This window comes from Acanthisitta chloris, unplaced genomic scaffold, assembly GCF_000695815.1.
Source record: "Acanthisitta chloris isolate BGI_N310 unplaced genomic scaffold, ASM69581v1 scaffold15097, whole genome shotgun sequence".
Classification (NCBI taxonomy): domain Eukaryota; kingdom Metazoa; phylum Chordata; class Aves; order Passeriformes; family Acanthisittidae; genus Acanthisitta; species Acanthisitta chloris.
Genome location: NW_008683294.1, coordinates 12,672 through 38,008, shown reverse-complemented (window position 1 = coordinate 38,008; position 25,337 = coordinate 12,672). Strand labels below are relative to the sequence as shown.

The window sequence follows — 25,337 nt, the reverse complement described above, 5'->3', positions numbered from 1 at the left end:
TTCTCTCCCTCCCCCATCCTCCATTTCTCTTCTGCATAGCCATTTCTGCATCATGGATTGTCTGTGCCAGATTTCAGACATAATAGTCTGCTCCTCAACTATTTTAAACCAAAATATCATAATTAATACTGGGTTGTAATGGCAAATGGTAACCAACTCTGAAAAAAGAGTACGACATGAATAGCAGTTTTAAGCCATACCCCTTCCCACATAAAATATCCTATTCACTTCAGCCACCTGCTGTCTCCTGATACCCTTGACACATATCTCGTTCCCCTCAGCACAGCCACATTCTGCCCAAGCTCTCTCTTCTACCTGTGGTGCAACTGCCCACCTGCACTGTCATGCCTACATTGTAACCCAGCCCGGTCACAGAGCTTATCTCACTGGCACTGTGCCATTGTGTCATTTCTGAGTGGGATGTACAACCTGAAAGTATCTAGTTAGGAAGTGAGGAAGGTGCAAGGAAGTGTCATGGAGCAGGAATACAGTGACTTTCTTCCCTCTAGAAATCTTTCTCTTCCTATTAGCCACCTAAAATATTTTCCATAATAGCAAAGAAAAATATGCTCCTAACTGTAAAAACAATTAGAGAATAATTAGAATTAGTTTTAAACCAATTATGTCCTGTAAACCTGATAAATAAAAGACAACAAACCCCACAGTATTGATTAAAATCCCCTATATCACCTTTAAATCTAGCTATGTTTATTTAGGTTTTCCAGTGTGTTGACTGTCCCTCCTGGCCTATCTGATAAAACTACCCTCCACATTCAAGCCTACTTTTCTAATTCAATTCAGGAGCAGCAGTGGGGTTTTTCTGGGGGCGTTGGGGAGGAGAGACTGATGTGACAAAGTAACTGATGACTGGTGATACCATTGGCATTTTTTTCTGAAAAAGGGGGTTCACAATAATTATGGTAATAACACATCTTTAGTTTCTATGGTATAATCAGCCATGTTTTTCTATGCTGACACATCAGGCAAAAATCTTTCAGTTGTTCTCCAGGAAAAGCCTGTGTAACCCACAGAAGTAGACCAATTATTATAAAATTATGAGTTTCCACAAGACATAACCTATTGTACATGTATTGTGAGGAATATTCTTGCAAGAATGACTACAGGTGAGGAAATGAACTACAACCCATATTTAAGATAGAAGCTATCGGCAGCTATGAGAAAAGAATACATTTATTACATATGGACAAAGCACAATTGTCCTTGATTACCAGTGACACACTCAATTTAAAAGTAAATTTCAAATGCTTGTTCACTATTAGATTCATAAAACCCAAGGTCAATGTATTAATTGTTTATATGTTACTGCAAAAATGGCTTTTACAATTTATTTTATATGATTTTATTTGTAGGAGTTCTATTTGAGGCTTCATTAAGTTGCATTGTGTTAATTTTTTTTTCAATAGTTACTGGAAAATACTCTCCAATCTAGGATAATCAATTCAGGGTCCAAATTCTTCTTCTTCTAACACAAGATGCATAATATCCACATTTAAGATCAGTTGGGAGTTATTTCAGTGAGATCATATACAAGGGTAGCATTAAAAAGGTATACAACAATAAAGCCATCCGCAAACAATAAAAAAGAAGTAGTCTAATGAAGGCAGTACATTTTGAAAACCTATGCCATTTAAGCCAATAAGAGCTCTAGCAAATAAGTTCTGCAAAATCTTGCTGGAGAGATTTACACAGTCATCAGACCAACCACCTACCCACTCTTTTTTTTTTTTTTTTGATATTGCCACATCTATCAAATTCAGTTGATAGGTCACAGCAGAATTGAAAATCAAGTTTCTGAAATACAAATGCCCATGTACATCTGGTTTCCAAGCCCTCATTAGTTGTTTCTACATATTCTTACATACTGAAAAATGAAATTAACAAAATCCCCTTTGTCAATTTTCCTATGTTCAAATATTGCTTAAAGAGCAACTGGTCTCTTTTACTGTGATCTTTACCATCATCATTACTCTTCTTTTGTGGAAGAAACCACATGCAAGAAATGCCAAAAAGAAACTTACAAGCATCACTATGTGTTGAACAATAAACTGGACAGCACATGTGAATCTGCAGCCTGCAGTGCTACAGAAATTTACCCTGTGGCATTCTGGAGAACACCTCCCTCAACATAGCACTCCTAATCTGATGCCTCTTCATACACTCTCTTTGCCCCAAACCCCACATCTGTTTCCCACCAATAGCTTTTAACGTGCATCCCCTTGATGTCTTCTAACAGGAAACAGAAAGTGAGAGAAGTTCACTTTCATCAACATTGAAGAGTCAGCCTGGGAGCCATTCAGTGATTCCTCAGGAGGAGTCTAGCGTGAAAAGAGGGAGAGCAATCTTTGAAAAGATGACATCAGAAAATGGCCATAGCAACAGCTCTGAAGGTTAGCACTACTACGTTGACCTAATATCTTACTTTACTCTAAGGGAGTGCTCTCCAAACCTTTTTGATGGTCACCCCTATCACACAACATTTGTGAGCGTGCATGCCCAATGTTTATCTCTTTATTTACAAATCATGTACATGTACAACTCTGCTAATACATTATGTACCTCAGGCAACATACACAAAATTAGAAATTAAAGAAGGATGTTGGATGAAATAATAATAAAAAAATTATGTACAAAAAAATTATTTTACAAAAAAAATTTTCTTTTTGCACCCCAATGAACCATCTTGCAGAGCCTCTGGGGTGCACACATTCCACTTTGGAGATCACTGCTTGACAATATCAAAGAATGTATGTATCTGTGTTTTGGTTTGTTTTAACAGAGAAAGAATATGGATGATAAAATTTTCTGACTGAAAATGACTTATTGAGCTCTGAGTGTCTAGGACTTGACTTTTTGTAAAACAACAGATTACCCAATTAAATAGCATAAAAAGACATGTCAACTCTGCCAATGAAATTAATAAGCCTTCTATGTAGTATCAGTTACTGACACCATTCTTTGATCAGAAAATATTTGGTGATTTCAGACTGTAGCAGATGAAAGGGAAAAGGAAATTTCAATGCACAAGACCTTTTCTAAATAATGCTGCTAAGTTTATTATGCTCATTGTTCAAACTAAAGACCTGATCTTTTATCAGATTTAACTTTCAGCCATTGGTTATTTTTTTCTTTTTTTTTCCCCCTACTAAATTAAAGAGACCTTTAACACCTGCTCATTTCTTCTTGGAAGAATTATTGGACATTATGATCATATATCTCCAGAACCACATATTGCATCAACTAGATACAGCTGCAGCTCTCCATGTGGGAGTATTTTTCTTTGTCTCTTCTCTACATCTTGTCAAGTTTTTCAGGTATCTCTTTCATAATATGGTTGCAAGGATCAGTTTTGGGTTTTTTTTCCTTCTCCTTTTAGAGTCTCCTAGTTCAAAGTCTTTCTTTTTCTTCTCTAACAAGATAACAGAATCCTCCATTCCATGCTCACTTTACCTCTGAGTCTAAAATGGGCACAGTATGTTTCAGAAGCATTTTTTTGGTACAATAGGAACAACAAAGAATATGAGCTATGTAAAAATGCACAGTCAACAATTCATGCCTCTTACAAATGAAGCTTTTTCTACAAATGTGACAGACCCATAGGGGATAATGTTTTTAGATGTGCCTGTGAGAGCCATAATATCCCATTTTGCATTCAGTCTTCTGAGAAGTAAATTCCCTATAGGCTCATTTGAGTGTTTGAAAGCACTGGCAAAAACTCTTAAACTTCTAATGGGTGAAGTTAGGCACTGAAATCTGCAACTCTGCACTCAAATAAATACCCAGATCCTAAAAAAATAATACTGATCCATAAATTATTTCTTCCATCACCCTGAGATTTGTGTTTTCTATAAGCAAGAACAATATAAGTCAACTTGATGCAATTTTTCAGTAAGAACAATACCCTCAAACCACTAAAGTGCTACGAAACTTTTTGCTAAATGTTTCAGTTACACCAAAATCTTACTTTCCTAGAAGCAGTATCAAGCAACATTCACAGCAAGCTCTATGACTGAGTACCAACAACTTTTATTGTCTCCACTGAAAAACAATTAAGGCAATGCTCATCCTGCTGTTCAACCTCCCATGAAAACCTGGAGAAGCCCATAAGGAATAATGTAGTCATATCATTGGAAAAAAAATGGCAGAAAGCCAGAATTGTGAAGTCCTATTATGCACAGATTTGTCAAGCTCCGTTTACTTTACAGAATTAATGTAACTCATCATTAATAAAAGAATTAAATTCTCTGAAATAGATACCATTGTCTAAGTCCCATGTGACAAAAGCAAACAGGTTTTTTTGTTGACATACCTCACCTTGGTTCTTACCAGCTATTTAATTTCAAAATACATTTATCTCTGAAAGAATCAGAAGGTATTACACTTTTAAGTTCTCTTGAATGAGCAAACCTTAGAGCAAAATGAACAAAATGAATAAGCAAAAGCTTAGATGATATAATCTCTCATACCACCACAAAGAGTTTCCCATTATGTTATAAAACAACTAGTTTCTAAAGACTGGGCATTTCCTGTTTAAAGCTTTCAAAGCTAACAAGAGAATAGTTTCCATTACCTTCACTCCCCAGGTGGTTAATAATATGTATCTATTAAAATGTTTTTTAAAACAGTCCATTAAATTCATTGGCCCCATATCAGCAAGGAATTGAGTCACATATCTAATTTTAAGCACATGAGTATTCCCATTGCACTTAATGAAACCATTCACATTGTTATGATTATGTAGAACCCACATATCCCTTGTTGAACCGCAGCAATACTAAGAAAGTTTTTTAACTCCTAAGTATTCTTGAGAATTAAAGCAATGGCTTATAAATTTCATGCTGGTAGTAGTCTGCCACATGATTCAATCTGCCTTTAAAAATGAACTGACACTGTTTGGTATGGTGAAATATCTCTCAGTGTTGCCAAAGCATACTTTCAATCTTTTCATTGTTTTGGTTACATTTGGATGAATGGTCAATGATGAACCAGCTTAGTTAAGAAGAAATGTGATTGACCAGGCACATGGTTTTGTAATGCATACATGTATAACAATATGTATTACAGTTAGGCTTCCAGAACAAGGTGCTGACTCTGGCAAATGCTACACTCTAGCTCCAAAAATGCACATCATGAGATAGCCACCCTGTCCAAGGAAAAGTTCTTAATTTCTCATCAAAACTATGTCAAGCAAGTTAATTTAATTTAATGTCTGCAAACCATCAGCAAGATGAAAAAGCATAAACAAACTATACATGGTAAATGTGATCTAAATATGGTATTTCAAAAAAAACCCTTGCACTCTGTGCTGTGACAAAGTAACACAGCACACTCAGAAGGTCGAAGACAGGGGTGCCAAAATATTTGAGAATACAAGTTATCTGCCAACAGCTAGCAGGAAGCACATATCTGAAGCCTTTTCCTCTTTCCTTTCCTCTTTGGAAACGATTTTAAGGTTTTAGTTTGGTCATCTACTGGCTTGAACTGAATATATAGAACAGGAGGACATACCCACACTGTTTCATCCTGTCCCTTTCCCTCCTTTCCTAAGCCAGTGATTTCCTCAGCTTCAGGAAACTCCAAGACTTATCAAACTGGAGGGCAGAGTGGGTTTTAGTGTTTTGGGTTTTTTTAGATAATTTCATTCAGCTATAGCCTGTTTCTGAAACTTCAGAATATACAACAGTTTTTAAAAAAGCAATGCAGATTGCAACTAATTTATTCTGTCGTATTATGCAAGACAAAGAGAAACACAGACAGATTTAAGGAAGATCAGGGTGGTCTGATATCTGCAGCACAAGCACAAGGATTAAAAAATTAGATTCTGGTGGCTTTATCTTCTGGAAGTTTTACAATTTCCTCCTCTCCCAAAAAGTCAGGGAGTGTCCTGGTTACAGAAACCCAGTGTCATTCAACCCAATTTTCCATGCACTGCAGAAAAACCTTGGGAGTACAAAAGGAACTTCCAGACTATGAAATCTTTTCTGCCTCTTATCACAGACAAGAGATGGTCATAACATTATTTTTTCCCTTTGTCTGTAAGAAGAAGGAAAAATACATTTACACTAAATTTAAGGCACTTTTCTGGGAATACTTTCTGGAATTCTTCTTAGAGCGTCAAATGTAGGAAACAGCAACAAGTACCTCTTAGTGCTAGTAATTCAGTGCTGCTTTTCCAGGAGTACTCCAAGTTGTTGTCTCCACATTCATTGTAGCTGAATTGTGGATGCTTCTATGTCTACGAAGTCTATGACCTTCACACCTAGAAATGAGGTTAAAATGTAGTTAGTAATTTAGATGTTTCTCAATAAGATTCCAGTAATACTAAACCAACTAAAACATACTCTAATGCAGTATCAGTAAACAACTGAAATCTACAATTGATTTGTAACAGACTCTGTTAAGCAAACTAATACTATCATGTATAAAGCTAATTAGAACACAATGTACCTAATTTTAATAGGTTATTTGTAGTACTTAAAATGACTTTTTACAGTATAAAATAATGCAAACATAACACTACCAGGAAAATCACACTATGCTTGCTATTAAAATGATATATTTTTCATTTAATAAACTTTCGTTTTTTTCCCCAAGGAGTTTCCCCATTTCAATAATTTCATTGACTTAAATGTTTCTGTACTAAGTTCTAAAATGAAAATAAGATACAGTCATTAAAAAAATGATAATACTGCTTCTTTCTACTACTGTTTTCTTTCAAGACTTGGAAAAGAGGTATCTATTTCCTTAGAAAATATGATGTCTGTTTGTACTTACAGTGGGGTCTCGCAAACCTGTAAGAGGAGTATCTAAAGAGAGCACTCCCAGGGCTGATAACACACTGCTGGATTTCCAGGAGGCTGTGCCCTTTAAAGAAAGAATGGCTATGTACAAGGCTGCTGCGTCCTTTGCTCATGTAAGCAATCAATGGTTCCTTACCTTCTTAGCTCAGTTTGCTTTGCATAGTGGCATATTCTGCATACTTTATTTACACAAGCTGAGTGATGGGCCACTATGGGGATCAAAATCTGAAGCCTAAATTACTAAGTCAACTTAGCAAACATATTAATGCATCAGCCTCTGTCTCTGCTACATGAGATTTTTCACGCTATAAACCTTTGGTCACTTCGACAATTCCCTTTAACCCACTGGAAGGACTGTTCTTTTTGTTTTACCACTGTTGCATGAACTGCATTTATTAGGGCCACAGGCTTCTAAAAGATTAGCAACACAGTTATTCTTTCAGCTCATAATGACAAAACCCAGCGGTTTCTGCATTACTAAAAATATTACTAAATATTAAAATCATATTCAAAAGCACATTAAGTTGGGACCTCTTGCTGTTTGAACTAAAGAATTTGAAATTACTGCATTTTAAAATAGCAGCTCTATGAGACAAGGTGTAAGAAAAAGTACTGCTTTGTATCAAAAATCTTGAAAATGGCCAATATACGAAAAAATATTTAGGAAAAAAACCCTCTTAATTTTGTTTTACTCATCTTTCTACACACCTATCAATAGGTATTAGGTATTTTACCACAATGTGTAAAATATTGATACCAAGTAGCACATAATGTATTTGGCTAACAGAATGTATAAGCTATTAAAGTAGAGTGAGACCAATCCACCACACATTTAATTATCAGTCAGGAATATCTGATAATTGGGTCTTCAAATCTCGGCCAGGAAAATCTGCCTCAGTTATGCAGAAATACTAAGGCTTAAAAAGTGTATGTCTACTGGACCTTAAAATCCTGCCTAGAAGTTGTAGCTGAGCTACCTTGTATAATGAAACAGAAGGCATGATGATGGCTTGCTATAATGTGAGAATGACAACGTTTTTTGTTTACACAAAACTTTTGGCACATGGGAAGAACACCTTTTTCCCACTGTAAACTAGGCCAGAGTAATTTCTGTAGATCAGAGACTGTATCTGGAAAAAGAAGGACTACAATTCAGCTCTCACAAGCCAACATCTCTGTTCATATGCAAACAGAGTAGTAGAGGGATTCCCAGTCTTACCTGCACTTTGGTCTTGGGAAAAGTGCTCTGCCATCACTTGAAGGGACCTTTTGGATGCCTGGATAGCCCAAAAAACCACATAGTGAAAACAGCCACCAGCTACAGTCACCAGAGTCTAGGTGTTTTCCAACCACTCTATTCCTGCCTGCTGACTTCCAAATGCCTGGTGTATATTTGCAGCAGATTCCTGCAGTCCACCTAGCAGAGAAGTTCCCAATTCCCTAGTCCTGCAATTGGAAACATTGCTTAAGTTAGTACTCCCTCTCCCAAAGAGGGAAAAGGAAGTTCTTTTCTCTCACAAAGAAAATAACTGCATGAAGCCTGACCCAACTTAACAGTGTTGAGCCCTTAGGAACTACTTCATTCACACTCAGGAACTCCTTGCAATTTCTTTCTGAAATGGATGGTTGCCTGAAAAAGGAACTGTATATCTTGTTGCCTTAAAAGGAATTATCATGTTCCCTTAAAGGACCCATAACTGCACTTATCCCCTCCCTTTGAATATCACCAAATGACTGGTAAGGTGTGCCCGAAAGGTTCATTCACTAAAATAATTACATTTTGGCTGACAAGTGAAAATCCTAAAATAGGCCAATGAGATTCAACAGTTAATGTCAACAGTACAAATATTTTTTGCATTTTGATGGCAAGACCTGAAAAATAATTGTCTTATTACTGTATCTATTTTGAATGCTAATGTTTATTCATGTCTACTGTCAAACTAATTAGGGTTTATGGATTACATTGGTGGAAGTTGCCTATAAGAAGCCACAGACAGAACCAAGTGCTTCCAAATTTTCCATTTGACAGTTATAAGCATTATAGCATACTGCTGTTAACTACTTAAAAAATAAAATCAACTCCTAGAAGTACATTCTTAGTGTAAATGGAAAACAATTGGCCTTATTTCATCACTCTAGAATTCACAGAAAACCAAGTTCTGTACTGTGCCTGGTGGCCTGGCAGCAGTGAGGAAACAATTCGAGAAAGTGCCCAGGATCATTCCACAAAAGACGTTTGCTCGGTACCAGCACCAGCATAGATCTGTACAGGTAACAACAGCATTTTAATACTAACAAATTAGGTATGTCTAATAAGATAACTTGAGGAAAAAATATGATTGCTTGCTTTACTGAGAAGTTTACAATATGACTGAGACAACATTTCCCTGATGTTCATACTCACAGAATTTTGTCTTTGAGATGCACCACAGGACTTTTTATGCAGATGAACACTCAATATAGACTAGATCCAACTAGATTTAGATTGAGTAAAGCATACTACCAGAGCAGTATCTTATACTGAACCCTGTCTCTAAGACTGTAATTTATACATTATCAATATTATAGTAATATTTTGCAATTATTGCACTTGACGTGATGTTGCCATTCTGTTTCGAAAGGAGTTTCCTGTTGCCATTGAATTAAATCTAATAAACTCCCCTAAGCAGATCAAAAATTGCATAGAAGAACTCAGATGCTACATAAGTAGAACAAAGCAACAGGCAAGTGTTATTTTAGATAAAAGGCCTTTACATTTTATTAATTCATTAGCATATACCATGAAAAACTGTTGTAGGAGATAATGATTCTGGACTATGTGAAATCCCCTACAATAAAACACATTGTACAATCTGTCCTGTGCAATCTGCAAAACAGGAATGGCACAGTAAATTTCTTTACCGTCCTGCATTTCTTGGAGAGATTTTTAAGCAATATTGTTCTCCCAGAGAAAGACACATCCACATTCTGCAATAGGTTCATTTTTAACATTAAATAAGTATCATCATATCTACAGTTGTCTCTCATTTCTTATACGTTAATACATATAGCAACAATTAGCACAGACAACACACAAACTCCAGTTTGTAGGGCAGAAGACAGTTTGCTGCAGTGGTATTAATGCATTTTTAACTAAGCAGAAAAATCCCATAGTGGGATGTAATCATACACATGCATAATCTGTGGTTATAGGAAGTGTTATGCACATACTTTTCTGATTACATGGTCCAACCTATCTGCCAGTTTTCTGGATGAAGAAATGCAGAACCATGTACAGAAATTACATGACTTTTAATCAGAATCCAATGATTTAATTTCTATGATGAGTAGATGCATTTTCCCTGGACATCTAGCTCTACACAAAGCCACTATGATGGTTCCATTTCTTCACAGAGATGTGACCTCAAAGCATACTTATTCATGAATTTGTCCTCTGTGGCTAGTTGAGGAAGCTCTCTGAAATCATCATCAGAAATAGCCATGTTCACAGAAAATAAAATCACTCAAACTATACAGAACCATCTTTAAATTTACGTTAAATAACTTACTGCAAGACCATAAAATCCCATTTCTATCTAACACAACTGCACTTTTGTGGAAAATGGGATTATGCACTTAGGTATTTGAAAGATTATTCAAGGTCACTGAATCCATCCTGTGATAAAACAGAAAAAATCTAGTTTGAAGACAGATCTCCAGATCTGGATAAATTTGAACTATTAATCCAAGCTACAATAAGGAAGCAATTCATTTTTTAAACAGTAATCTAGATAGCTGAACATTTTACTACATGTTCAATCACTGCATAATGAGTTTATGGCTTTTCATTCAAATATGCAAATAACAACTATTTATCTCTGTTTTTCTCAGGCAGCATCCATCACTCATAGCCCTCTACACTGTAAGGGAGATTGGTTCCGTGTGATAGGTGCAGTAGAACGCACTAGTCTTGTCCAGAAGAGTCAGCAGCAATGCAAACTGAACACAGACTTGCCACCTGCTCATAAATTCAACCAGAGTTTGATTACAGACCTGGGTTTTAATTTGACCACTGGCATCATGAGCAGCTTTTACCATCAGCCACCAAGCTGAGAAGAGACCATGAGCTTTGGTGTTATTGTACAGACACCAGCCTGGGGTGCTGTGCTACACCAGCTCAGCTAGCTATCTGCTCAGGCAAAGCCTCACTGCCCAGTGCCAGAAGCAAGCCATTTCTGACAAGTGAGCTGAACCTCCTAAATAACAAAGAGAAGTGAAATATGTCAAAACCATCTGATATTCACTCAACCATATAGGAATGATGTGAGTATAGCTACACCTCCTTCATTGAGGTTCATTCCAGACAAATTTTCTAAGAGTGCTAGTGTAGCAATTGCCAACTTTCTAGCAATTGCAGAGGATAAGATTGAATAACAGGACAAAGTTAATGAACAGTGAAAACGTTATGTTTTCATGAGATAAGATTGAATAACAGGACAAAGTTAGTGAACAGTGAAAACCTTATGTTTTCATGGAAGTCTTTCATACAGTGCCCAGGACTCCCTAAGTACATACATACAAATAAGCAAGGCTGACAAATCATAGGGATGAAGTGTGGATAAGTGAAATTCTTGTAAGAAATTTCTGCAAGGCTCTCACAGTTCTGATGCACCGATGGTACTGTGCTAAGAGCATAAATGGGTAAAAAAGCTTTGAGGAAGAAATGAAGATCCATGCCAAGCAGTCATTCTATTGTTACTAACCTTGCAGTTAAAGATCTAGTCTCACAATTAACTTCCACTGCTGCCTGCAAGATAGTACTAGCTGTTCATTTAGAACAGGAAGTTCTAAATCTGCCAATACATAAACAATTACATTAGCCAACTTAACTGAGAGATTATATGATGACCATAATGTACGGTTCAGCTAAACACAATATGCTTCAAATGTGAGCTAGCAAAAGGCTTTCTTGTGCCTGGATGAACTTTTGAGCCATTTGATCCCCTTGAACAATACATACACACACACATATCTATAGAACTGTATACATGTTTCATGTACATATGCACATAACATAGCATACATATTCTGAGCTGAACAGCAATTCTATTTTTGAAAGGGAAAGTATGTTTTGTCTGTTATCAGAATAGAAGGAAACTACAAAAATATCAACACAAAAGAGCAAACCTTGGTCTAAATTATACAGAACAGTTACTGAAAATTCAAATCTTGGTGCATTTTGCAATAAGATTTCTCTAAATTATTGCAGTGCAGAGGCACTAAAATTAATGTACCAGCCACTAACATATAAAATATGTGTAGCAATTACAGTTCTCTTCAGTAGTAGAATCTGAATGCCTACATAAAAACCCCACTCCTCTAACAAAACTTATACAGACTTATTCTCAGATTTACATCTTTTTTTTTCTTTTTCCATTTTTTTTCATGGTATAGTTTTAGCTTAGAATTACTTATTACCCAGAGACACAACAGGACACTTTAGCCCTCTGTATTAAGTACCATACATACAAGGCATAGGAAGGCTAGTAGCCCACATAATGGGCAATGTGAAACAAATGCAAGGGGCTGGAGGATAATAAAAGTCTGAAATAAAACCAAAATTACCATAAGAAACATTTCCTGAGCTAGCAGCATGCAACAATCATCCAGCTGACAGTGTTTTCTGAAGCTGACTCATGATATGTCATAGGATAAACAGAAAGAAATTGATTCTTGAGCCACATGAGAAGCAAATATTGTATGTCTTTTTGCTCCTGCCACCAAAACCAACTGTCTGTCCTCCTTCCCTGCACATCTGGAGGGAAGCTGTTTGCTCCTGACACTGTGGTGCAAGATTCGGTTGATTACACATTCCCATTTGATTTAATAACACACAGGGAGGCAGGAATTGTGCATTGCACAGAAACAAATAAAGGTATCAGGTCCCAAAAGTGTAATTCTTAACTAATATTAAATGATCGTCATCCATTGCAGGTAAGACTTATCCTGCCTAATAAGATAAGAGCAACCTTATCCCATGCAGACCATCAAATAATGCTATAGAATATACTCCAAAATCTATGGTGGCTACAAAACATGCCATGAACTCTAATGGGGTAGACTAAATTATCCTACCTGCAGGATATTCTATCCTATATCTAACAGTTGGCCATTACAGAGGAAGGATGCAACCACAGGTCTTCCAGCTCTCCACTGGTTTAGAATAATAAACAAGCAGCATTTAACCCTCTGTTACTAGAATATCAATTAGCCATCTTGACTGACACACAAAATATGAGATCCTCCTATGATGTCCCTCTTCCTCCCTGTATGTCCAGAGCAAAGCTGTGTAATTATATTGTCAAAATCTGGCTCAAAATGCATTTTAGACAGCCATAGCTATCACATTAAATGATTATAATCTTTTGCAATATGGCAACTACTTTATAAGCAGAACCAAAGTTACAGCAATAAAGCAGTAGTGACATTCAGATTAAATTTGCTTCCCGACTACATTAAGCCTAATTATTTTTCTTTTTAATATCCCACACCATTCAAAGGACACATAATGACTATTCTGAACATATTTCGTGTCTCATGAATGAGCTTTTCCAGTAATGAGAGCTGGACTTACATATATAAAACATGCACATTAGAACAGAAAAGCATATCTTAAATGAAAAAAGCCTATATATGCATAAATATATTAAAAAGCATATCCATATAAAATGAAAAGGCATATTATACATACACCTACGCAGTCATTAAACAGAGAATAGATGGAAAAATATGCACTTCATTTTCTTTGAACTGCCTCTTTTCAACTTGGTATGGGGTGAGCTCTACATCTCTTCATGTTTTGTGGCTCCCTCACAACTGTTATGTATACAGAACATGCAAGTGTAAACCATGCTGTGACATGCTCTCCTCAAGCCTCAGTTCACTTTGGCAGTTCAGATAGGATTGATTTCGATACCAGTAATGCACTAAGTCATTTACTGGGCCAGTAATAAGAAAATTTATTCTACCTTTTGTTTGTAAAATTTTTATTCATCTTATAGTTTAAACAGAGGATTTGACAGCACAGAGGTGGAAAAGAATTCCTAAAGCCCATGAAGGGGTTGCATATTGTTTCTCTGCCATAGAATCTAAGAGCTCTTGCTGTATGGCAGAAATTATGGGCCAGACAGCAGACACTCCCCTATATTGATTCAACAGAAATATTAATGGAGATGCAAGCAATGTAAGAATTCCCTAGTTTGAAGGTGGAATAAATCCCATAAATGTATACTTTGTCATGGGATGACTAAGGGAGAGATCTAATTTCTTGCCCCACAAATAGATGGATTTCAAGGAGGTGCCAGGATTTGACATGCAGGAAGCTTACAGCTCTCTGATGTACCAGATGTATAGCAGCAATCTCAGAAACACAGTTCTGCCTCCATTCACACTGAAGTTACATTGAACACTTGGAAAGCTCTTGCTGGAGGGATCAGAAGCTCCTTTTATTTGAAAGCTTATTATCAGTAGAAACTAATAGGCAAGCTTCCTTCTCACAAAGGAAGAAGAAAATGCAATTTGACATGAGTGAAATTATTTGTTAGATGCTGCTGTGCATGAGACAGGAAGCACATCACAGTTGCCTTAATAATATCAGTCTTCCAGATTTATTTCTTCTAATCACTAAATCTCAAAGTACCCCATGGACACAGATAACATGATGTAACACAAGTTCTGTGGCAGGCTTCAAATAAGAAAACAAATCACTGCCAGAATCTGAAGCCAAACTCAACACAGATAACCTCAGAAATCAGTTTATACAGACATCTTGGATGGTGCTTAAAACTCCCAATGATACTCTTTGTTTATTATACTGCAGTTGTCAGGCTTGTAGATAAAGTGCTAGCCTGTATATTTTTCAGGATCTTCTGGCTAGCCTATGCATCATATTTTTCAATTGCAATTCAGCATCATTTTTGCAATAGAAAAAAATATAAAGCATATGCAGGAAGTCATCACCTCTTATACAGACGTATTATTATACTTCCTTTTACAAAGTTGCATTACTCTCATGCCTGCTGATAGGCAACAAGTTGATGGCACAGTACAGAAAGCCAGAACCAGTCTTCCTAGCCACCTTTGTCCCCTTTCAATCCAGTTTTACATTATATCTATTCAGGCAGCTTGCCATATCTGCTGGCCAGGGTCGGGCTGCAGTAACAGAAATAACATCTTCTGTGTTATAAAAAAGCCTGGTCCAATGCAACACATATCAATCACAATAAAAATGGTACTCTGCCATAAAATGACTGTTGTAGTTATACCACTTGCATTAGAATTTATTTGTGACAGCAAAAAAAAAAAATCCCATTTACTATTAGCTGTTAATGTGCAATTATTTTTGTTTGTCTGGAGGAAACACCAAGTATCAGACACCACACAGTATCAAGCAGCACCAGGCAAGCTGAGTGCAATGAGATGACCTCCAAAGAACGTCAAACAGAAGCCTCTCAAACACAAAAGGTAACTATATCAATTAACAATCATGTCATTGGAAAATTATACTGATACATATCTGCTTTGCTTCTTCCTCCTTTACCACTTGGTACAGCAAGATCTGGATGCTCTGCTGAAAGCTTCCCTCACTAGGCAGTATGTAATAATTTTTAAAGGTGTTTTATTAAGTGTTTTAATTTATTATTGTTTTAACATGATAGTTATTGGGTTTACATTTATATTTTTCATTGATGCAAAATTTTAAGTATCTTTTCAAAAATATGGAAAATTCTTATGTATTGCATTAAATCCTGTAGTAAAGTGACTGTTTTGTGTACAGGTTTCTCATCATGAGCAAGTTATTCATGAAATAAAAATGGCTTCTACATTCACTCAGCATGACACAGGTAAGAAGTGGCATGAGAATAAAGGCTCACAAATGACCAGTGGCAAATATCTTCACTCACACAAATGTACTGCTCTTAGCATACAAACATGAAAATGCACGTTGCTCCAAATTCCAGCAAAGCATATTTGTTGATTTCAATGGGACTTAAGAAATTAGTTTAGAATTCAGTATGAAGAGATGGCTTTTGTATAAAGATGTGATTTTAAATATGCTCTCAGTTGCTTGAAAGAACTGAATGAATCATCTGAAAACACAGGCAAACATTAGCCCATGTATGTACAAGGCTGTGGATGAGAAAGGTTCAATTTGCAGCTGAACTGAATAATCCTGCAGAATATGACCACAGTGTTAAGACACTGCTGCTGCTGTTGTTCAGTCCTGGTACTAGAATTCATGCATTATATGATCCCACAGACCCCAGTCAACATTTAACCCTGTCACACCACTCAGATATGGCAAAACAGTAGGTTGTATCATGTACCTCAACAATTATTCTGTTGTTTTCTGTATGGATTTCTGTTCAGGATGAAGTGACTCTCTACACTTATGAAAAGCTAAGCACGATTTTTCTAAGATAATAGTATTTTATAATTCGCTGATAGAGTCAAATTCCTAAAATGCAGGTTGGAGGAAAAACAATCTTTTCTATTCTTCTTCCCATTGCAGTAATCAGTTCAGCTCAGAATGAAGAGCTCCCAAAGACTGTAACACAGATTTTGAAAGAGCAGATTGAAAAGGCAGCTCAGGAAAAGGCTGTTCAACCTGACAGAGAGACTGCAACATCTGCAAAAGAAGCAAAGGTCTGTGTTTTTAATAACAGGGCTCTTCCTTTATGCAAATTAGACACTGGTTAAGACACTGGTCTGTCTTGCAGTCTGAATTTCTCTTTAGAAGAATTATGATCGAAAATGTAACCTGTGAAAGTGGTGGAAATATATGGACTTTAGGAATTAAGTGCACAGAACAAAATATGAAATACTTTAGAAGGCTCAATAAGTACTTAAGAGTATGTGAAAAACACAAAAGTGAAAACTTCTGCATTCCAGTCCTCCTCTACTGATCTCCTCTTTCCTTGTTTTGAATCTGTAAATATGTATAATTTGTCACCACAGATTCCCAGAAGCATAGAAAATATCACTTTCAGAAGAAACAAAAATTAGCATAAGCTACAGCATAAGCTTACATTGTGCTTGTAATGCAAAGTCTGCATTTGTTGCAGCAAAAACTCCAAGATGGCTCAATCATCATTTTGCATGAATTCCACATTTCTTTTCACATATATTCTACAGTGCAAATTGCACAGTTCTTAGCTCAAAAGATTGGTTTTAGGCATTCTGAGCAATAGCTGATGGATTGTGTCTTTCCAGATCTTATTATAATCCTATTGCTTGGATGCTTGCAGAACTAGCTTTTGTGCAGAATAGAAAAATGTTTTCTATGATACTATGGTTAGGGGAAAAAAAAGAAGAAAAATAAAAAAGGAAAAAATGAAAAAAAAAAGAAACAAAAGAAACCCACAAAAACCCCAACACCTGTTCCCTAAAGATGGAAAGTATATCCCAGGAAATTATACTGCCTTCCACAGTTACTTCATCTTCTACTGCTACTACTTCAGCAAGCAGACTACAGGAAATTTCTACACCAAGGTGAAAACAGGACAGAACTTCTACAACTCCAGATACTATGAATATGGAAACACAGGAAAGTTTTCCACTAGTTATGCAAGAGTTCTGTTGGAAATGTCAGTAAATTCCAAGCCCACTGAATCATCCAATGAAGCCCACTGTCTCCACAGGTCTGTACCCAAAGCAAAGCAATTTGTGTGAACTAAGACATTTATATAAATGCTTCCACATACAAGTAAGAAAACGCTTAGACAAACATTTTCTAATATTTTTCTGGTAAATATGAAACATGGAATATGATTTCAGATGAGCAGCACACTAGAAATGTCCTTGCCTTCATCATTCAGATGTTCACAAGACCAGAAAAACAATGCTTAGAGTGGCATAAAATTCAGAGAGGAAAGGCCCTCTCTATAAAATGGGTCTTTGAGCACTAGCCTTTCGTTCCACTTAAAAATGATCCTCCAGACCCAACTAAAAGTATTGCAGACCAGGAAACAATTGCAGGTGGAAATGTTAAATACACAATCTGGATGTTTGAGATCCTGCATGCACATGCTCCAGGCTTTGCAGGTACTATGGACAAAGTTCTTGCATTAGGTAGGGGAGGTGTTAGTCCAGGCAGATGGATATTTGAAATGAAGTCACTGGACTATATAAATAAAAATCACCCCAATGAGGAACAAGTATCAGCTGAAACTTGCACCTAAGAAGTTTCTAAGTGTGCTGTGAAGACTCTGAGGTACATGCTGGGAGCACAGAACCTGGATAAACGTGGGCAGCTCAACCCAGTGGATGTCCTTATCTTGTTGCAGCAGAGATCTGAGCTGAAAACCAGGCTGAGCTCTTCACAGAAGAGTGAAGAGAAGAAGAATGTATTTCAAACCTCAGCAATTGTCTGTAACCAGAGACAACTTTGGTTACAGACTGGAGAATGAAACTGACCATGGAGAAGACACTGAAAAGAGGCATTACAGAATAGCACACCAGATGAACATAGACTTTACTCACGACCTACAAAGACCTGGTAGAAATAAAAGTCCTATGTGCAATCTCAGTGAAGGAAAACATGAGTGGTGCTGCACACATGGCAAAAGTTAGCTGAAACACAGCCTTGGCACACAGAAGATTCAGAGGAATTAAGTCGACCTGAAACACTCATTACAAAAATCAAACAAGCAAGACCAACATTCCACAAAAGATGCAGCGGCTCCTGTAACACCATAACAAAACAGTCTCTGATTCTGACTTTCCTGGTGATAACACACAAGTAGCACAAAAATATGACATAGGAATTCTAATAGATAGATTTTCATGAATACCAGAAGGCTGAGAAGCTGAAGATGCAGAAACTGTTGTGAAAACCTCTACCTACTATCTCTTCCACCATTATGAAGATTAGCACTATGAGATTATCCTGAAGAACTACATAGATCAAAATAAAAAGATACTAAAAATAGATATGAAAATTAAAATAGCATTACTATTGTATTTGAGAAATATTAACATGCTAGAAAATGTGCACAGAATGGACCTGACTTTTCTTGCTTAATATTAATGCAATATCCTCTAAACTGACGTAAAAGGTTGCCTTCATAAATAGCTCTAGAGACAAAATAATGGCCATGTTTTGTGCACGTTCATTTTTAGTCTATTAAAATACAAGATGTGACTTTAGACAAAATGAACTTCATTTCAGTGTGTTTCCTTTTTGAGTAAAATTACTGAAATGGTTTACAAACTAACATGGAATTTGAGAAAAGAATTCTGCTATTGCCTGCTGGGTGGTTTTACCAGTCGATATAGCCCTGGTCTGAATTCAGGCAGGGTCCAGGTTTCATTTCACTAAGGAGTGGAGTCACTCAGTGTCTCTCAAAGAGCTGAAGCCTCTTACGCTTACAAAATATATAAAAATAGCATTTATATTGCAAAGTTATGTGTTTCCAGCTTAGAAAATACTACACATGACATTGCATGATGAACACCAGTGTTCACATTTTTTGCATCTATTTTGAGCACTGAATGTGGATGGGATCCTGCAGGAAGACCAGATGTTGCCATAGCTTTAGCCATTTGAAATACATGAACAGAATACTTATGCTTGAACTGCAATGAAAATGGCAGAACAATGCTGGATGCTCCTCTACCAGCAAAATTCTGGTTTGGGATTCCCAGCACTGTGCACGAAGAAGAGAAGGGTGCTACCTCCGTTCACACCAGGAGCTGAATCAAGCACAAGTGTTCAGCTTTTATTGCTGAACTTGAAGTCATATGCTACAGAATATCCCTCCAGTCAGTTGGGGTCAGCTGTCTTGGTCATGTCCTCTCTCAACCTCTTGTGCATCCCCAGCCTACTGCTTGGGACAGGGAATGGGGGCAGAGTGGGTGGAAGAAAACGCCTCAACATTATGCAAGTACTGGTCAGCAAGAGCTAAAACATAGGTGTGTTATCAGCACTTCAGCCACAAATCCAAAACACAGCACTACACAGGCTGTTACGAAGAAAATTAACTGCACCCTAGGCAGTCTCAGTATAAATAAGCATGTTAAAAGTGAGTGAAAATACCAAGTATCAGTAGAATAGAGAGTTCCCTAAATAGCCAAACGTCTAGATTTTGTTTTGAATCTCTTCTATATGGTAAACAGTGATGACACTAAATAGCAGACCAGGCTTTTACCTGCTGATTTGGTCAGACTGTTCACGTGTGGTGGGTTGACCTGTCAGACACCCCCCACACACACACACACACAGCTGCTCTCCCATTCCCCCTCCTCAACAAGACAGGGGAGAAAACAGGATGAAAAAGCTCATAGGACAATGTAAAGACAGAGGACAATATAAACACGCTTATCAAATACTTTCACAGACTAAAGAGACATGGGAAAAATTAATTCATTGCCAACTGAAATAGATCTAGATCATGAGAAAGAAACACTACAACACCTTCCCTCCTGCCCTCTTTTTCTCAGACTCAGCTTATTCCTCACTCTTCTACCTCCTCCTCACCCCCCACCCAGCAGCACAGAGGGGATACAGAATGTGGGGCTGGGGTCAGTCCATACAACTTCCTCTCTGTTGCTCCTTCCTCCTCACACTTTTCCCTGGCTTCAGCACGGGCTCTCCACAGGGAGAGCCTTCTGGAAATGCCTACCTGCTTTGATGTGGTGTCCTTCAGAGGCTACAGTCTGGATGTCTGCTCCGGTGTGGTCCTCTCCCCAGGCTGCAGGGAAATACCTGCTCCCCATGTCTCCTCCACAGACTGCTGGGGAACCTCTGTTGTGGCACTTCCTCCCCTCCTTCTCCGACCTCAGTGTTCACAGGGCTGTTTCTCACACTTTTTTCCCTCAGTCCTGGCTGCATGTGCAGCATTTTGCCCCTTCTTGAATAGGTTTTCTCAGTGGCACCACAGTTGTGGCTGAGGGGCACAGCTGTACCCTGTGGTGGATCCACTGGAGTCAGCTAGAATGGGTTGTGTCCAGCCTGGGGCAGCCCTTGCTGCCTCTCTCCTCTCACAGAGGCTGCCCCACAGCTACCACAACCATGCCACTGGAACACACCACATGCTGAATTTTCATGAAGATTAATATTGGCTCTACTATTCAGTCCTGGAAGTTGTTTCAGAATAAACTCCCCAAAAATTGTTTTTCTTGACTTGCTGTCTGAAGTTCAACACTCACTTATCAACTATACAACTAACCAAAGTATAACTATTCAATGATATATTTTTCCAGGAGACATCACTTTTTTTTCCCTCCCAAATATGTTATCCCATTCCTCTCCTCCCTCTTTACATTCAGAATACTTGCATACCTAAAGATATTAACTGAGTCCTTGTGTTTGGCTCACACTACCATCTGCAAGCAGTGCATGCCAAGCAAACAGGAGGCTTGTCCAGAATATTGCACTCATGCCTGCCTGTCCTCTCTGTCAGCCTCTTTGGAGTCTAGAGACTACATTTGAGACTTTTTATTTCATGACCAACAATTCTTTAGGAGATTTTTGCAAGTTCTACATTATTTTGAAGATATTTAATTTACAGCATTTTCCACAGCTCTCATTATGGGCACTAGAGATATGTGGCAACTAAAGCAGTAGCAATAAAATCTATATCACTTTCTGTTTTGAATTGTGAATTACTATAAAATCAATATCTGCATGCAAACCAAACACAGACAGAATGCTGAAAGGTGCCAAATTTTCTGCTGATGTCAAGGGGTGTCAGTGGAGATACATTTATACAGCAATTATTTGTTATTTATTTGTATTTGTCTGCAAGTACAGTTTTCATAACAATTCAGAGATCAAGACAGAAGAGCAGCAGGCATTTTTCCAAGCCCAACAAATAGTCCATTATTTCCTTCTGCCCCATACTGGTATGAAATAAACTTTCTATTCATGTTTTGTACTTTACAGAGAAATATTCTTTATAATTAATTATGCTTAATACAAGAAAGGATTTGATATAGTTGCTAATATAATTGTATCTACCTTAGTATTAAAATATGACTGCAAGACGTATCAGGTCTGAATGCTAAAATTGTAAAAATCACAAATAATTATGTCCATAGCCTATCTGGACCGTATGAATGTACAGCCTACAGGTTACCACAGAAGTGGAAATCCCCAATGTGCTTTTGGCATGGTTAAGTAAAACTTCCTCATCAGAATTTCAAACATCTGCCCCTCTGTATTGATCTTTAAATCACATTGTAGATTCAAAGATTATACATATATTATACTCAATTCCACTTATACTAGAAACCCTTTTATAATCCTATCTCATTTCACAAAATAATTTAACTAATACAAAAACATGGAAAATATTGTGCCTGGTGTAGCAAAGCAAATAGTCCTTTCAAATGCATGGATTCCTGCAAAGGGAAAGGTCAGTAGTTTTTCACTTTTAAAGTATTACTGTTAGTTGAACAAAAATGAAGCCCTAAAATTAACAGCTGAGATACCAGTTAACAAAAAATGGATAAAGTTATAACAAAATATATGAACTGATACTGTTAAAAAAAGATCATAGCATGTGGCTTAAACTAACTTGTAACTTTTTAATATGTGGTTCTAGAAACTGCAGATTCAGGAAATTGAAATATGCAAACTCTGTCAGCAGAGAGTTTACCCAATGGAATGTCTAGTTGCCGACAAGCAGAATTTTCATAAATCTTGTTTTCGATGTCATCACTGTGGCAGTCAACTATGGTAAGAAGTAACTGCATGTTCACTCACAGAACTCGACTTTTGCATATAAATAAGCATGGTGAAATTATTTTCAACTAGGCTATTCAGCCCATAGGGTGTTGGGTTGACAGGGCTGAGTTCCCCTTTTCTTCTCTGCTCCTAACATCTGCACTGTAACATAGAACAAGTCCTTTAAATTCTCTAAAGAACTGCTCCATCCCAGTACCTTACAAATTCTTCCACATATTACTTCCTCCTGACTGTTACATACCTTCAGGAGAACTCATGAACTGGAAGCAGCATAGAAACATGGGTAGAATTTAAGACATCTGAACACACATGAAATTTTCTCTTAACTTTCCTCACCCATAAAATGAATTATGATGGTTCTCTGGGTTAGCAAACTACTCTGTAACCTTTATATGAAATGCAGGATTTATTGCTCTATCAGACTGCAAAGGCCAACAGTTTTGATTTTAATACATTTAGGGTTAGTTACGCACGTTTCCTTTACTTTACTTGGGAGAAGAATCCAAATATAATTAAACACAAATTTCTATAATTTGCACAAAGGCTAAAAAAAATTGGCACTGTATTTTCTCCAGCTATTTTGTGGAAAAATTGAGGATTCAGTCTTTGATATGGTGAAGAAAAAGGTCCAAACAGCCCTGAAGTGCTGTGGAACATTTCTATTTGAAGCTTATGCTGTGCAACAACTGAATGTTTTAAAATCACCAGGCATGACTCTTCTACATTTTGATTTTTAAAATTGTATGGGAATTAGCACGTAAAGGTTTTATATACTTTTTTTGGGGGGTGGGGAAGGGGGGAGGCAGGGGGAAGAAGGTATGTGGTCAGAATTGGCCAATACAGTCAATTTGCTCTCTTTTTTCCCTTTTTTTTTTTAATATACTGTTATATATAGGGGTACTTGAAATATCAATAAAATGTAAAATTCATGGTAATTTATGATATGTAAAAGTATAAAACAAATTTTCTTCCATTTGGCAGCTTGGGAAATTATGCGTCTCTCCATGGAAAAATATATTGTAAACCCCATTTTAAGCAACTTTTCAAATCAAAAGGAAATTATGATGAAGGTTTTGGACACAAGCAGCATAAAGAATTATGGAATTCTAAAGATCAGCGCAGTTCATTTGACAATATTCATGCTGAAGAAACAAATCCCATTAACAGTATACCTGTTGATCCTAAACCAATTACAGAAATTGATAAAGAGTTGCACTCAGGTACTGAAGGTGCTCATCCTGATACTTTGGATGACAATTTGAAGAAATCCACAGAAAGAAGTAAATTAAAGATGACATGGCCTCCTTCAACAGATGATGCAACATCTAAGAAAACATTTTCTGTTGAAGAAGCAGCTAAAGTAAATAAGCCAAAGTGGCCCCCAGAAGGTTTTGCTCAAGAAGATTCTAGTTTACATACAAATAAATCTCTGGGCAACAAACAGGAGTCTGAGAAAAAACATCCTGTGATGGAGCAAAGTAAAAATAATACTGAAAAGGCACAACAAAATCAACGTTCATCCTTTAGTTACCTGTCTGAAATAGAAGGTACAAACATCTGTAAAGCAAAGAAAAATGAAGCAGGCAATAAGGGAAATGATGAATCTGTGAAAGTGCAAGATAAGCCGAAAAAACCAGAAGCATCACAGAATCGGGAGGAAAGGGGAAAGGATATAAATCTACGTGGTAATGCCATTGTAGGCAGCACTGGGAAGGAGCAAGAGAAAAAAATGAGTGAAACTGGTGCTTCAGAAGCTGTACAGGTTACTTACATTGATGATGTAACAGTACAAAGCAATCACAAAGAACGCAACACATCTAAACATTGGTAGACGGGGAACAACTCTCTCAGCTATGTCTAACCCAAAGACAGCACTAAGCCATGTGATTTGCACTGAAACATGCCTTTGCAAAGCTGGACAACCAGTCTGGAAATGAAGAAATATTTGATATGTATGAACCTCCTGAGAGCTATTCTAGTGATACTGTAATGTTTCACAGGATGAACCGAACTCAAAAGATGAAGATGCTGTTACCTCTAGTCTTGCTCAATTTAGTAATGATGCCACTTGTCAGAAGTCTTGTACTAATAGCACATTAGTTTTAAAGGAGGCAACTAACACAACATTGCCTGCTGATATTGAGTTGGTATGCATTGGAGAAGAATCAAAATATGACAAAAATATACTATTTTATCTGACACTCTAAAAACATCTTTTCTTAGAAAAGACAACCTTGTTTTAAACTGAGGTCTAATAGACTCTGCAGACATAAGTAAAAATTCCTGCAGTCCATATTCAAAAACCATGGAAATTATGATACAGAACTGAACTATATTCATGCCTGTCGAGAAAGTAAAATAACCAAAGTGGCTAAGAATGACATAAACACAAGCTTAGATTTTCTAAGCTCAAGACATGCTGCTGTTCCATCATTACAAGGCAAGAAAGTCAAGTTCAAACAGCTCTCTGTAGAAGAAGAAATTAAAAGAAAGAGATTCTCGGATGAAAATTAATAAAACAGCTAAGTGGTTAGCTATGCTTGTCACTCATTACAAATTATGTCGTAAATAGGTATTTCTTCAGTCCAGTTATTTCAGTCCTCCTTCAAGAATTTAATATCCAGAGATTGCCTTAAAAATTGTATTATATACTCTTTATTACCCAGACTTTATTTACTCAGTTTATATTTAAGGCAATGAAGATGCATAAAATAAGTTTTTTTTCAGATTGTAATTAAAACCCCCTGGTTTTAATATCTTTATTAACACTGCATGAAATATTTTACTCCATG

General features: G+C 37.0%; 1 protein-coding gene across 1 annotated transcript in view; it reads left to right on the top strand.

Moving 5' to 3' along the window:
* The window catches only part of LOC103806210 (LIM domain and actin-binding protein 1-like), a 40,075-nt gene extending 15,016 nt beyond the window's left edge, over positions 1–25,059 (top strand). The window contains exons 2-9 of the mRNA XM_009078890.1: positions 2,255–2,408; positions 6,795–6,931; positions 15,634–15,700; positions 16,369–16,502; positions 22,403–22,536; positions 23,527–24,325; positions 24,546–24,692; positions 24,835–25,059. Of these exons, the coding sequence (XP_009077138.1) occupies positions 2,255–2,408; positions 6,795–6,931; positions 15,634–15,700; positions 16,369–16,502; positions 22,403–22,536; positions 23,527–24,325; positions 24,546–24,692; positions 24,835–25,059 (1,797 nt within the window). The remainder of the gene's footprint in view (positions 1–2,254; positions 2,409–6,794; positions 6,932–15,633; positions 15,701–16,368; positions 16,503–22,402; positions 22,537–23,526; positions 24,326–24,545; positions 24,693–24,834) is intronic.
* Positions 25,060–25,337: the final 278 nt, after the last annotated feature.